Here is a 12467-nt window from a genome sequence, read left to right as displayed (position 1 = left end):
TAGACCAACTAAAACCGTCCCCAGCCATGTCAGCATTTTGCTCTACCACCAGTTGCTTTGCTTTGTCAGCTCCACAATGTGGCTCAGCAGACTTTGACTTCTACCTCCCATCAAGAGAAGGGGATCACCAGCCTCTAGTCTTTATGCTGCTGGAGCTCCAGACGCTGGTGGCCTGGGATCCTGCTGAATCTACGCTGCGCCGCACAGCAGGCTGAGGGGGCAGCTGCTGTGGCATCTTTGTCTGACTCGTGGCATCCAGATGTTCAGTGATTTCTTCAAAGGAGGAGATCTCCAAATCACTGTCCTCATCTACAGACTACACGGGGAACAGGGAGAAGAAGGCGTGAGGGAACAGGGTATGACCAGGCATCGTCCTTGTTCACAATGTACCAGGTTGAGATGCTGGGGCCAGGGTAAGGTTAGTGTAATGTTTTCCTTCTTTGCCCCCCCTATAAGCACTTCTAAAATACTCAACATTTCATATTGACCAGCATCTAATTTATAAAAGGCATGCTTACTGATTTGCTTTCACAGCTCCCTACCAATTCCCAGTTCAAGGCAGGGCTGGCTGTTGCCCAGCAATAACATTTATGGGGCACATCTACATTGCTTCTGTGCTGTGCCTAGATTTGCTCTTGTGCAGCACATTGCTCTTACTCACTCCTGTTCCGTGGGTGTCCAGTCCTGTACACAAGGCATATGTCTTGGGCATGAGCTACAGCAAGGGTTTGACACACATTGGCCATGCAAGCAGCAGGGGCAGTCCTTGTGTTTGGCACACAGCTGATGGGAGAGGGAGTAGAGAGCAGAGTGGCAGATCAGGCAGGGAGCAGAGAGGCACTCAGGGAGAAAGTAAGACCTCTCTGGTGTCACATCTCCCAAAGCATTTGGCCACTATTGGGTCTCTTTTATACAGGCACCCAGTCTTGACTTGAAAGGTCTGGGAGAAGCAGTAAAGAAAGCTGATGGAAAGGCATCAAATGTATCAAATACTAATTAAATGGCAAAACTGAAAACAACCAGGGAAAACGTTGATTAAGTTCCATCAAGTCTCCCTGAAATCTATTTCTGAGCAGCCACTTGTGCTCTCTGGTCTCTGTTCCCTACATTGCTTTACAATGGACCTTCAGTTGTGGTTTAACTTCTAATGGAATAAAACAAATGGCTCCTTTTCCTATTTCAGCTCCTTTTCCTAGAGTGAACTAAAAACCCAGGACTGCAGCTGGATTTTCAACAGGAGCCCTCTTTACCCATGGGCCTTGTGTTGGTTCATCCCCAAATCTCAATACTTGTCTCTTTTCCTGGGAAAGATTTTGCCTTATTTTGAACTTGATTCATTCCCTCAGCTTATGAGCAGTGTTTGCAGGTTGTTTTGTCATTTCAGTAAGAAACCTCCAATAATCATTTGATTGGGACTGTTTATTACTGGTCCCTTGACACCATCTTGTGGCCATCTTGCATTAAGATGTACATGTTTTATCACTATTTGATGTAATTCTACTTTTAGTTATATCTATGTGTTACAAATTGGTACACATTGGTACACTTGGTGGGACTGCTTAGGAAAAGTCATTTAAAAAGCAATTTGACTCCAGTGATGCTACCATATAAACCATGGTTATGTGTACATATGTCCCATTGTAGCAGATGAACAGTTTTGCCATTCTGTCATTCCAGTTATCTCTAGTGATGTTCCAGAGGCAGCTTTTTCATTTGCTTCCTGAGCATTTCATGGGGTTTTTTTTCTACGATGTGAAGGACTGGGTGACCTCTCACACACACACACACACCATGATCCAGAAGGATTGACAGTTGCATGTTACTACTATTGCTATTACTACTATGTGAATTTCCATTTTTTCAAGGTCTGTGATTGGATGAAAATTAGAAAGGAGTTGCTTTGTAACTGGATAAAGGGGCATATCTTTGGAGACTTTAAGGGCAACTACAGCCCCTCTCAGTAGAGATTGTCTATATGAACTATGAATTTATATCAAATAATTCCACCTAACTATCGGGCCTTCTATACTTAATTTTGAGACAGGTATGGACAGTTTTGAAAATGCCACTAAAACCAATTTTCTATGCCCTCTAAACATTTGGGGCTGATAGAAGCTCAACTGTGTTTTTCCACTTCATGTCCCTATGCCAACTACTGTAAAGTACAAGTTCTCTCAAGCGATGAGGATGTCTCTTACTAGTGGCTGGGAGAAATTCTCCTCTCTTCTTGGAAAAGGTCTTTCCATCCCCTCTTCCACCCAAAAAGATGCACCTGATCTGGGACACATCCTCTATTCTCATTCCCACACACCATGTTACTTACTTCCCATGTGCTGTGTTTACATGGTAGAGCTGGACTGTAGGGGGGCGTGGTGGGAAGGGAAAGTCACATTTTGATCTTTTGGCTTCGCAGCCAGGAGGCTCAACCAAATACCTCAACTTTGGAAACCCAGATTTTGCTGAACTAGTCCTAAGCCTGTCTAACTAAAAATCATCAGCTCAGAGCAGAGCACATGCTCATCCTTCCCAGTCTACATGCTCTACGGTTCTCTTCCCCATACCAATGCCTTGTTGGTTTTGAAACACTGGGTATAAAATGATCTCTATTGGTAAGTATTTTGGGACTATGGTGATTTGCACACTGAATTGTTGCATTCCTGAATACCAGAGGCCAGGTCTGGAAAAGATAGACCCTTCCCTCTTGCTGCATGTCTTTCTCCAGCAATATGCCTTTTGCCCATAGTACCTGAAGCTTCTTGGCCAAGTGACTCGCTTTTGGAGAGTCAGTACTCTGGGCTGGGAGGAGCTTCACCCCACCAGCTGGCTTCCTTGCTGTCATGTTCAGCGTGCTCTCCAGGCTCTTCGCTATTGCAGCCACCCGTGTCCCTATGCAGAGCAGAGCTGGTTAGAAAGAGAGTCCAAGACCAGGCAGTCACACAATAAATATCACTTCCACATGGATTGACTGGGCTGTGCCAGTGCTCCTACTGGGACTTAAACCTAGAAGTTCCCAGCTAGAAAGTCTTGCCTCTCCACTTAGGGTCTGACCGATCACCATATTTGAGGTCAGGAAGAAATTTTATCCTATGGTCAGATTGTTATGGACTGTGGTGGTTTTGCCTTCCTCTAGTGCGTGGTATGGCCTTCTGCCTTGGATCTCTTGAGTCTATTTTAACAAGCCTTGCAGCAGTAGGACACAGGCTGTCACTATCCCCCTGCTTTACCTGTGGCAGGTTCGGGTGTTATGTTTTGTGTTATGCCAGGGTTGACTATGTAGTTTTGCTAATAAGCTGCACAATGATTTGTATAGGACAGTTTGGACAGGGACGATCCTGACTCAGGCAGGGGGTTGGACTAGCTGACCTCCAGAGGTCCCTTCCAGCCCCACTCCTCTATGGTTCTGATTCTACAACTAGATGGTTCATTGAGATTCACAGCGAGAGGGAAATAGGTAGGCTTCTTCCTTCCTGACTCATTTTTCTAATATCAGTGGACTTGGATTTGACCTGTGCTCTGATGTTCCCAGAAGGGAATAACTACATATGCTGTGGTCCTATAAGAAGCAACTAAAACTTGTATAATGAAAGGGAACTAATAAAAATAAACATGTTTCTCTGGGTATCTCTATTCTGCCCTCCAAGGTGAGCCCAAGGCACCATCCAGAAGTATGTCCTACCCCTGGCCTCCTACTCTGGGAGTGACACACCCCAGATATCAGGCATTGTAGTCAGTTTGGTGCGGTCCTGAGCAATCCCCAGGAAGTTTCCCATGACAGAGAGCCTGGGAGTGGCTTAGCTCACACTGTGTCATGCTAAACTGGCTACTATGCCTAGTGTCTGAGCTTTGGTGCATATGGTGAGGGAGAAGGTGGCTGGAATACATTTCTCAATCCAAGCTATTGGATTTGAGCTATTTGAGCTTCCTTTTTTTAAAATTAACTACAGTAGAGATCTTTGGCCTTAACTGTTCAGAAGTTTTTTAGTAGATAAGCATGTCTACATGTGCCAATTTAAGGTGCATTAGCCATTTCTAAGGCACATTAAGGGTGCAAGTCTACACATGTGTGCCTTAATACACCTTAAAAATGGCTAATGTGGGTATCAAAAGCAGGCATCAAATTTAGGCGCGAATAGCTAAAGTGCTTTAATGTACATGTAGCTATGCTAAGGTGCATTAATGCTGTGTATGTTGACTGACCTGGGACTAACTTTAGTCCCAAGTCAGTCTGTGCACTGCATTAATATGCCTTGGTGCATACATGTGTAGATGCCTGCCTAAATCGCCTTAGTGCACATTAGGCAAATGTGCATTAAATTTAGACATGCGTAAAAACATGTGTAGATACACCCAATGATGGTTATTTTGGTACTGACTGACCTGAAGGAGTTGTTCCAGCTGAAAGAATCATCACTGGACTGGCTTTTTCTTCTGAGGACTCTAGATCAGACCAGTCTGATTCACTCGCATCATGATGTGTCATTCTGGAAGGGGTTTGCACTTGCTGCATGTTCATGGGACGTTTGACCTTCACTGGGGAAAGGTTGGAGTGGTCCCCCACAGACTCCTCTTCTGAGCTAAAAGGTGGGGTGCTGATGGATAGACAGTGAAAGAAGGAAATGTCAGAAAAGGGGGGAGAAGAGTGCCTTGAGAAGTGGGGTCATAGAAATCTTTGGGCCACTGGTGATAAGGGCACCTAAACCATCTCTCTAAGTACAAGCTGATAGCATTCTCAGCCACTGGCTAGATGGTTGTACAGAAAGAACAGAAAGTTTCAGTACAGATCTCTGAAACTTGAATGCCAACCTAGAGAAAAGGAGGAAACATGAGCCAACTGTCCTCTTTTATTTCACCTGTGCTTATAGCAGCTGTTCATGCAGCTCAGCACAGAATTATGTGCAGGGGTGGGCTGTCAAAGTCCCCAAAAACCTTCAGTACCTACTTTGTTTCCCACCAGCCAGGAAGGGGAGGGAGGGGCTGCCTACCGCCAGTTCTTCCTGTGTGACCTTTCTTTCCACCAGTCCAAAATTCTGCCCAAAATGCACATACCTTGTCCACTGCTTGGACTTTGTCCAGCTTCCCTTAAAAATCCCTCAGCTCACTTCTTGCATCCTAGAGTGAGCATGAACTCGTTGTTACGTGTCCTCAGACCCAGTACAACTAAAGCTCCTCTGTACTGAAGATCAGCTGTCTTCTCTTATCACCTTCCCTTCCCCCCACCCCATCTTCATTTTGCCTAAGCTGAATGATCCCTCCATGCTTGTCTTTCAAGCACTTCTCTACTTATTTCTCCAGTGCTCCAAAAGCCTGAAACCACCTGAATTATTCCCTCAGTCAGAGGGAAGATATCCAAGGAAAAATGATAGCGCTACCAAGCATGACACTCCCCATTTTTGAGCCCATTGCCAGTGTGCAGAGGAAGCAATTAGAGGTCAAATTCCATCAAAAATACTTCAAGACAATAATACAGTTATAGACTGATCTATATGAAGAGGCATCATGATCATTGTTTTTATATGACTTAGAGACAGAGATGCTCAACCACGCATTCCTGCAGCAGGGGAAATTATTTTTCCCTGACATGCAAGTATGAAGGTGCTGGCTCTTCTCTGATAGTTTCATAGTAGCTAAGGTCAGGAGGGACTGAACAGATCATCTAGCCTGACCCCCGCCACAGGCAGGAATGAATGCTGGGTTCACAAGACCCCACACAGGTGATTATCCAACCTCCTCTTGAATTTGCCCAAGGTAGGGGCAAGGACCACTTCCCTGGGAAGTTGGTTCCAGATTTTGGCCACCCAAACTGTTAAATATCGCCTTCTGATCTCTAACCTAAACCTGTTCTCTATCAGCTTATTACCATTGTTCCTCGTCATCCCAGGTGGTGCTGGGGAGAAAAGGGCTCTATCTATTTCCTGTTGATCTCCCCTGATGAGTTTGTAGACAGCCATCAGGTCCCCCCCAGCCTCCTCTTGCCAAGGCTGAACAGGTTCAGGTCCCTCAGTCTCTCCTCATAGGGCCTGTCCTGCTGCCCTCTCACCAGGTGGGTGGCCCTTCTCTGAACCCTCTCCAGGCTGGCCACATCCCTCTTGAAGTGCGGCGCCCAGTACTGAACACAGTGCTCCAACTGCGGCCTGACCAAAGTCTCATAGATGGGGAGGATCACCTCTCTGGGCTGGACTGGCTTGAGATGCACCTTTGGATGCATGACAAGGTATGGCTGGCCTTGCTGGCTGTGGTCTGGCATTGGCGGCTCATGTTCATCTTGGGGTCAGTAATGACTCCAAGATCCCGTTCCTCCTCTGTGCTTTCAAGAGGGGAACTCCCCAGCCTGTATGTATGCTGTGGATTCCTTCTCCCAAGGTGCAGCACCCTGCATTTGTCTGTGTTGAACCCCATCCTATTTTCATCTGCCCACTTTTGTAGTCTGTCTAAATCTATTTGCAGCCTCTCTCTCCCTTCAAGTGTGTCCACCTCGCCCCACATCTTAGTGTCATCTGATGATACTGAGGACAAAATTCACTTAAGTCATTGCCTGGGATGGCAGGCAGAGCCCAGTCATGCCATTGCCAAAATCACTCATTTCTGAATGCCACATGTACTACAGAATTGATGTGAGGCTTTAAAGAGTAGCCCCCAAAGCAACCTTTTTATACAAGGAAGCTACAAATTAGATGCTGAGAATCCACAAGGAATTCGCTGTCATTTCATTTGTTTAATGGGGGTGGCCAGGTGCCTCGGCATCTCTTCAAGGCTGGGCAGATGAAGCAGTGCTTCAGATGCTCCCCTGGCTAAATTCCTTCCATTACAAATGTTTTGTGTTTTTGAAGAGCCTGGTACAATGGGACCCATGGTCCATGTCTTGGGATCCTAGGCATCACTGCTCTACAAGCAACAGTGACAAAATAGGGTTGTCCATGCTCTGTTCTGGGGTTGTAGGAAAAAGGGAAAAGTATGAGAGAAATGTCTGTGGTAAGGATAGGAATAGATGTTGGGATTCACCTGGCTTGTAGGATGGTAGCATGGTGGGGGCTGGTGGGACCCCTGGTTCTGTTTCGTGGTGTTATTTTGGGTGTCTCTGTTGAGCTGGGGGGGTGAGTGACTTTGCTGCGAGGAGTTAAACTGGGTGTCTCTGAGATGTTGGCTTGTAACTCAGCTGGTAGCATTCTGGGTTTGGAAGATGTGACCTGGTGGGGTGACACAGGGCTCTTTGGGCCTTTAACTGGAAAGACATGAAAAATGGTGAGAGCAAAGAAAACCATTAAATATTCCCAAACTGTCTGGCTTGCATGCATGCTTTAGTATTTGATATATCTGTGTTGTTAATCTTGCTTAGGAAATGGGGTTATGGTAAGAAAAGAAAAAAATTTACAAAATGAGCAGATAAAAGGGTATGCTAAATGCTGCTAAGGGGAAAATTTCCAGTGGCATAAATCAATTGCTAAACCACCTTCCGCCACCTCACGTAAGAAGAAGATGTCCATGTACATGACTGATTCTCAGCCGACAGATTAGGGCAGAGGTTGGCAATGTTTTCTGGCAGGGGAATGGGATGACCCATCTTGGGTCAGAGAGCAGGGCTGGGATCCAGAATGACCAGGATAAACTGGAGAAATGGTCCACAATCAATCAGATGAAATTCAACAAGGACAAGTACAAAGTCCTGCACTTGGGGCAGAATAACCGTATATGCAAACACAGATTAGAGAATGAGCGGCTAGGCTGCGGAGAAGTACCTGGCAGTTACAGTGGACCATAAGCTGAATTTGAGCAAACAGTGTGCCTTTGTTGCAAAAAACCCCAATGGTATCCTGGGTTGTATAAACAGGAATGTCATTTGCATATCAAGGGAAGTGATTCTTCAGCTGTTTTTAGCACCAGTGAGATCTCACTTGGAGAGCTGTGTCCAGTTTGGGGCCCCACACTTCAAGCAGGAGAGAGCCACTTTGGAAAGAGCCTGGCTTAGAGCAACAAAAGTGCTCAGGGGCCTAGCACTCAAGACTCATGAGGGAAAGCTGAAAGAACTAGGGATATTTAGTTTGGGGAAAGGCAGACTTGGAGTGGGAGAGGGGACACTGATAATAGTCTTCAAATACCTGAAAGGAAATTGAGAGGGTAGAGATGGGACCCATAGGGGACAGGATGAGAAGAAAGGGACTCAAGCTGCAGAGGGGAAAATTTAGGATGGAAATTAGGAGGAACTTTCTGATGTATAAGGGTAGTCAAGCACTGGAACAGGCTATCTAGACAAACAGGAATTTCCATCTTCGGAGGTTTTCAAGAGTAGGATGGACACATACTTGGCTGGGATGATTTAGTCAGAGACGTTCCTGCTTTGAGCAGGGGGCTGGATAGGTGAGCTCATGAAGCCCATACTTTACAGATCATAGGATCATACATTATATGATCCTATGAGCTGGCCTGTGAGTCATAGGTTGCTGATCCCTGGAGTAAAATACTCTGAGGGGTTTTTGGTTCCCAGCGAGTGCAGAATTAGAGGTGCAGAAAGCTGTGGAAGAGCCCCCCTCCTCTCCCCACTCCTTCTGCAGTGGCACTGAGCTTCTGTTACTTGCTAGATGGCTTTCTATCACTGCTCTGCTTCGCGGCTCCCTGAAACTCCAGCTGATGGCAACAAAGCGGCTTTCTGCATTTTCTAGCATCTGATAAAGGGAAGACAGTTTCAGGACCAGGAGCTGAGGTTTTTTTTTTGCAGTTTTCTCTTGAATTTTCCCTTCAAGGAGCATTAATAGAGGAGCCCAGTCAACCTAGTCAAAGTGAGCAGTGCACACAGCAGTGCAAAGGGTTAATTTCTACTGGACACAACATCCTGCTCAGTGTACCCAACCATGCCCATGACAATGATAACAAGCTGTGAATGAATTCTTGTCCCCAGCATGAGAATCCAAGGAGAGAAACATGGGCGTTTACCTGAAAATACAGAGACTTGCCCCAGCAAAGTATCGTCCTTCTTCTGCCGCTGCTTGACTTTCCAGGTGACATCTTGGATTAACTTCTCCCTCAAGCTAAGGAGATGTGGAAACTTCTTGGCCTTCTGTTGCTGTTGAGTCCTTACCAGAGCTCTCAGAGTTTTATAGGTCTGAGCTGGAATCCCCTTTGCAGCCTGAAACAGAGAGCATAACATTGCAACCTCCCCTGACAAACCCACAAAACTCCTGGCACTGCCTTGTGTGGTGTGCCGAGCTGTCCCCAAAGTTCCCATCGTATCTGGAAGAGAGCTCAGCCTCCTCCAGATTAGAAGCCCAGGTCCAAGCCTGCTGGAATCAACAGGAGTTTTTCTATCTCTTCCCTGAGCTCAGGCATTCAATCCCTGATTTTCCTAACAAGAGCATGGAGCTGCTCATACAAGAAACAAATGCCTTGGTACCAGCATTCAGCCCTCCCACATCTGAACGCTGGCCCTTTTCTGCTCTAGTATGTATTTACAAGGCAGTCAGTGCCTAATGCAGAATCCAAGCTATCTGAGCCAATTCCTACCTGAGAAGAGAGATCAGGATAAGTAGGCTCACTCATGGGTCTGCCTTGAATGTGATTTGGGGTCCTGTGCAACTTTGCAACAGAAGGGTCCTGGCATGGTAGGAATCATTGGCAAGTCTGCTTAGAGGCCAGGGACTAGTTTTGGGTTTGCCAAGCAGAGGGTCTGCTGCAGCAGGTGTAACCCATGCTTGTTCCAAGAAGCTTGCAACTTCTGGAACACTTCTACTACCCCACAGAGGCACATACCCATGCCCTGGAATTTAAGCTGCATGTAGATTACACCTACCCTGTGCCAGATAAAGCAATATGCCATCCCCACCATGACCTTCCTCACCTCTGAAGTGTGGGTGGGCAACAAGAGCTGTTTTAGCATTGTAGAGATGCAATGGCCTTCTCAGTGTAATCCCCCGGGGCTCCTTCCCTCTTTCAGTGGCAGCTTAGAGAACTGGCCTTGCTATCTGTTCAGCCACTTGCACACAAGACACTTGCTAGCCCTGGAGGACCTGAATAGGGTTGCTCTCGGCCCCTGTTCCAGGCCAGCCTGGGAGTCTGCAAGGTCAGGACTCAGTTGTTTTTGCTTTTTCCTGGCCTCCCTTATGAGTTGCAACCTCCTTACCCCCTGGAGCTTTCGGGATGGACACAGAAATGGAATGTAATTGTATTTTATTAAAGGCTTTTCTTTTGTACCACAAGGATCCCAGCGAGGGAAATGAATCAAAGGGCAGAACACAAAGGCTGTCTGGTCTGGATGCACGGCTCGCTCAGACTTGAGGAAGCGCCAGTGGCAAGGTCTCCAGTGAAGACCCAGCCCCTGAGGCTGCCTGTGTGTTCATTGTCTTTCCACTGCCCTGACAAGACAGCCGCAGTTACGCTGTGAAAATGCATCCCCCCAGAACCCAGGGAGAGTCGGAGAGAATGGTGTCCAATTAGCTCCACATGAAAAGGACTTGGACAGCAAGAACTCCCCTGATTTCCCTTGGGCCAGCAAGACTGGCTGCTTGGTCCCACCCTCCTTCCCCAAGCCATGCCCTTGAATGAAGACTCCTAGTTAAAAAAAAAACAAAACACAAAACAAACAAACAAAAACCAAACCCATAGTTGGAGGGGCTAGAATAGTTGGGATATGAATGGCTGCACTGAAAGGGGCTGTTGCTGGAAAGGCAGTAATGTGTGCTCAGCGCAGCCTTTTCCTCAGCCTGATGAAGGGTGTTTGTACCCAAAAACTTGCAAAGAATTTTTCCAATTATTTTAGTTGGCCTAATAAAAATAGGATCTACCCAAAGAACCTCATCTGCCTGTGTCCTTAGACCAACATGGTTACACCCTATATCCCTGTGCTCAGTGCAGAGGCAATGGTGGATTAGGCTTGAGAATAGAGGCAGGAGACCTGTTCCTTGCCCTTCTGTGTAGTAGTGGGTGTCTTAATTTGCCACTCGGTGAATCTCTTGCCTTCCCTCCCTCTGTCTACTTAGAGCATAAGCTTTTCCAAACAGGGAATGTCTGTACTGCTCCTGGGGCACTGGGATACCCTGGGGACTCTGGGTGCTACAGCCACTCAAATACAGTTCAAAGTGATATTTCTCTCCATGCCCTGCCTTGTCCCTCTCTCCTGCACACAGTGGTGTCTATCTCTATAACTATATAGAAATATGCATCCTGCTTGTCACCAGACAACTTCGAGGTACAGAGGCTTTTTCAACCTTTCTCTTTGCTTAACCTGGCCAAAATGAATTATTCCAAACAGGAGCTATTACCACACCTTCAGCTCTCCTGTGAAATGTGAATTTTCGTTTCTACCTAGGAGAACTTTTACAGTCTCTGCTCTCTCCTATGCCTGATGAAGGCGGAATGTGCCTGAAAGCGTGCAAATCAATAAAATCATTTGTTTGCAAATATCTAGTTGTTTTAAGAAAAGATATCACCTCTTGCATGAGTTTTGATTCCTTTTGGATCTACATTTAAAACCCTGGAAAAGCCAAAGTCAGAAGAGGTTGCACTGCACATGGGGAGTTGACCCTCCTCTTGCCCAGAGCCTGTCCGTCTGCGGTAACTTACCCTCCTCACACCCATGCTCTCAAGCTTCTCCTCCAGCATGTCCTCCAGAATGGGGCGAAACTGCTTTAGTAGGTTTGGATTCCTCCTTAGGGCTTCCAGGAGCCTCTGCTTCCTATCCAGAGTATCCTCCAGCTCTGCAGGAAAAAAAAATCCAGGACCTGTGAGGTAGGGTGTGATTAAACTGAACCCTTGATGTCACAGCAAGAGCCAGAGCCGTCTCGAGTATAAGGCTTCTCCCTTTATAGGGACCCTTGGCCAGGATCACTATTCTAGGGAAAGATGGACCAGTAGGGATGGGACAGGTGCTAGGACTTTCCCTCCCTCTGTCCTCTCCAGCATCAGGGTGCTGCCACCTCCATCATCCATTCAAGGTCCCAGAGGAGGGGACTGGCCTACTTTAATGGCCATCAGGGTGCCAAATTATTGCTTCTAGTGGCTACTGGTCCCCTTCTCACAGAAAATGCTGCTGCATCCGTTAAAGCCAGGTCATGTGCTCAACTTTTTCTTCCTAGTCATATGGGCAGGAAATGCATAAAACAAGAGGTTGTAACATCATGGCAAAAATCCACAAGCTGGGCTCTGGACCTTGATCCATCTCCAATCTCAGCCATCCTAGTAGCTGGTCCATGCACCGTTGCCAACCTGAATCTGCTGTTGGGAGGAAGTTGGCTCTAATGTAGTCAACCGCCGCACCTCCCTCCGCCCCCTGGCGCCAGATGGACTTTCACTTCACTCCGAGAGGATTCATCAACCATGGACGACCCCACTCCACCTGAAGAGGACTCCCGTGCTGAGACTCTATATGGACTGAGGCACTTCCTCCGAACTACTTCCTCCACCCTTGCGGACCATTGTAACGGGTTTGTGTGTATCTATCTCCTTTCTCTCTCAGCATCACAAACCCCCTCCCTCCCAGCCCT

At 46.9% G+C, this 12467-nt stretch overlaps 1 protein-coding gene across 3 annotated transcripts in view; it reads right to left on the bottom strand.

Annotated features, from left to right (window-relative positions):
• Positions 1-98: 98 nt before the first annotated feature.
• Positions 99-12467, bottom strand: part of DZIP1L (DAZ interacting zinc finger protein 1 like) — a 35523-nt gene continuing 23154 nt past the window's right edge. For 2 of the 3 annotated variants that reach the window (XM_019542966.1, XM_019542967.1), the window contains 6 exons: positions 11548-11681; positions 8926-9118; positions 7000-7219; positions 4378-4589; positions 2747-2886; positions 99-316 (listed from right to left, as the gene is read on the bottom strand). In XM_019542966.1, the coding sequence (XP_019398511.1) occupies positions 125-316; positions 2747-2886; positions 4378-4589; positions 7000-7219; positions 8926-9118; positions 11548-11681 (1091 nt within the window). In that variant the 3' untranslated portion in view covers positions 99-124. Of the gene's footprint in view, positions 317-2746; positions 2887-4377; positions 4590-6999; positions 7220-8925; positions 9119-11547; positions 11682-12467 lie in introns of those variants that run through there. The other variant, XM_019542968.1, reaches the window with a different exon arrangement.

Source organism: Crocodylus porosus, unplaced genomic scaffold (assembly GCF_001723895.1).
Source record: "Crocodylus porosus isolate Cpor-Errol unplaced genomic scaffold, CroPor_comp1, whole genome shotgun sequence".
NCBI lineage: Eukaryota > Metazoa > Chordata > Crocodylia > Crocodylidae > Crocodylus > Crocodylus porosus.
The sequence above is the reverse complement of the archived record's forward strand: the minus strand, read 5'-3'. Positions and strand labels throughout refer to the sequence as shown.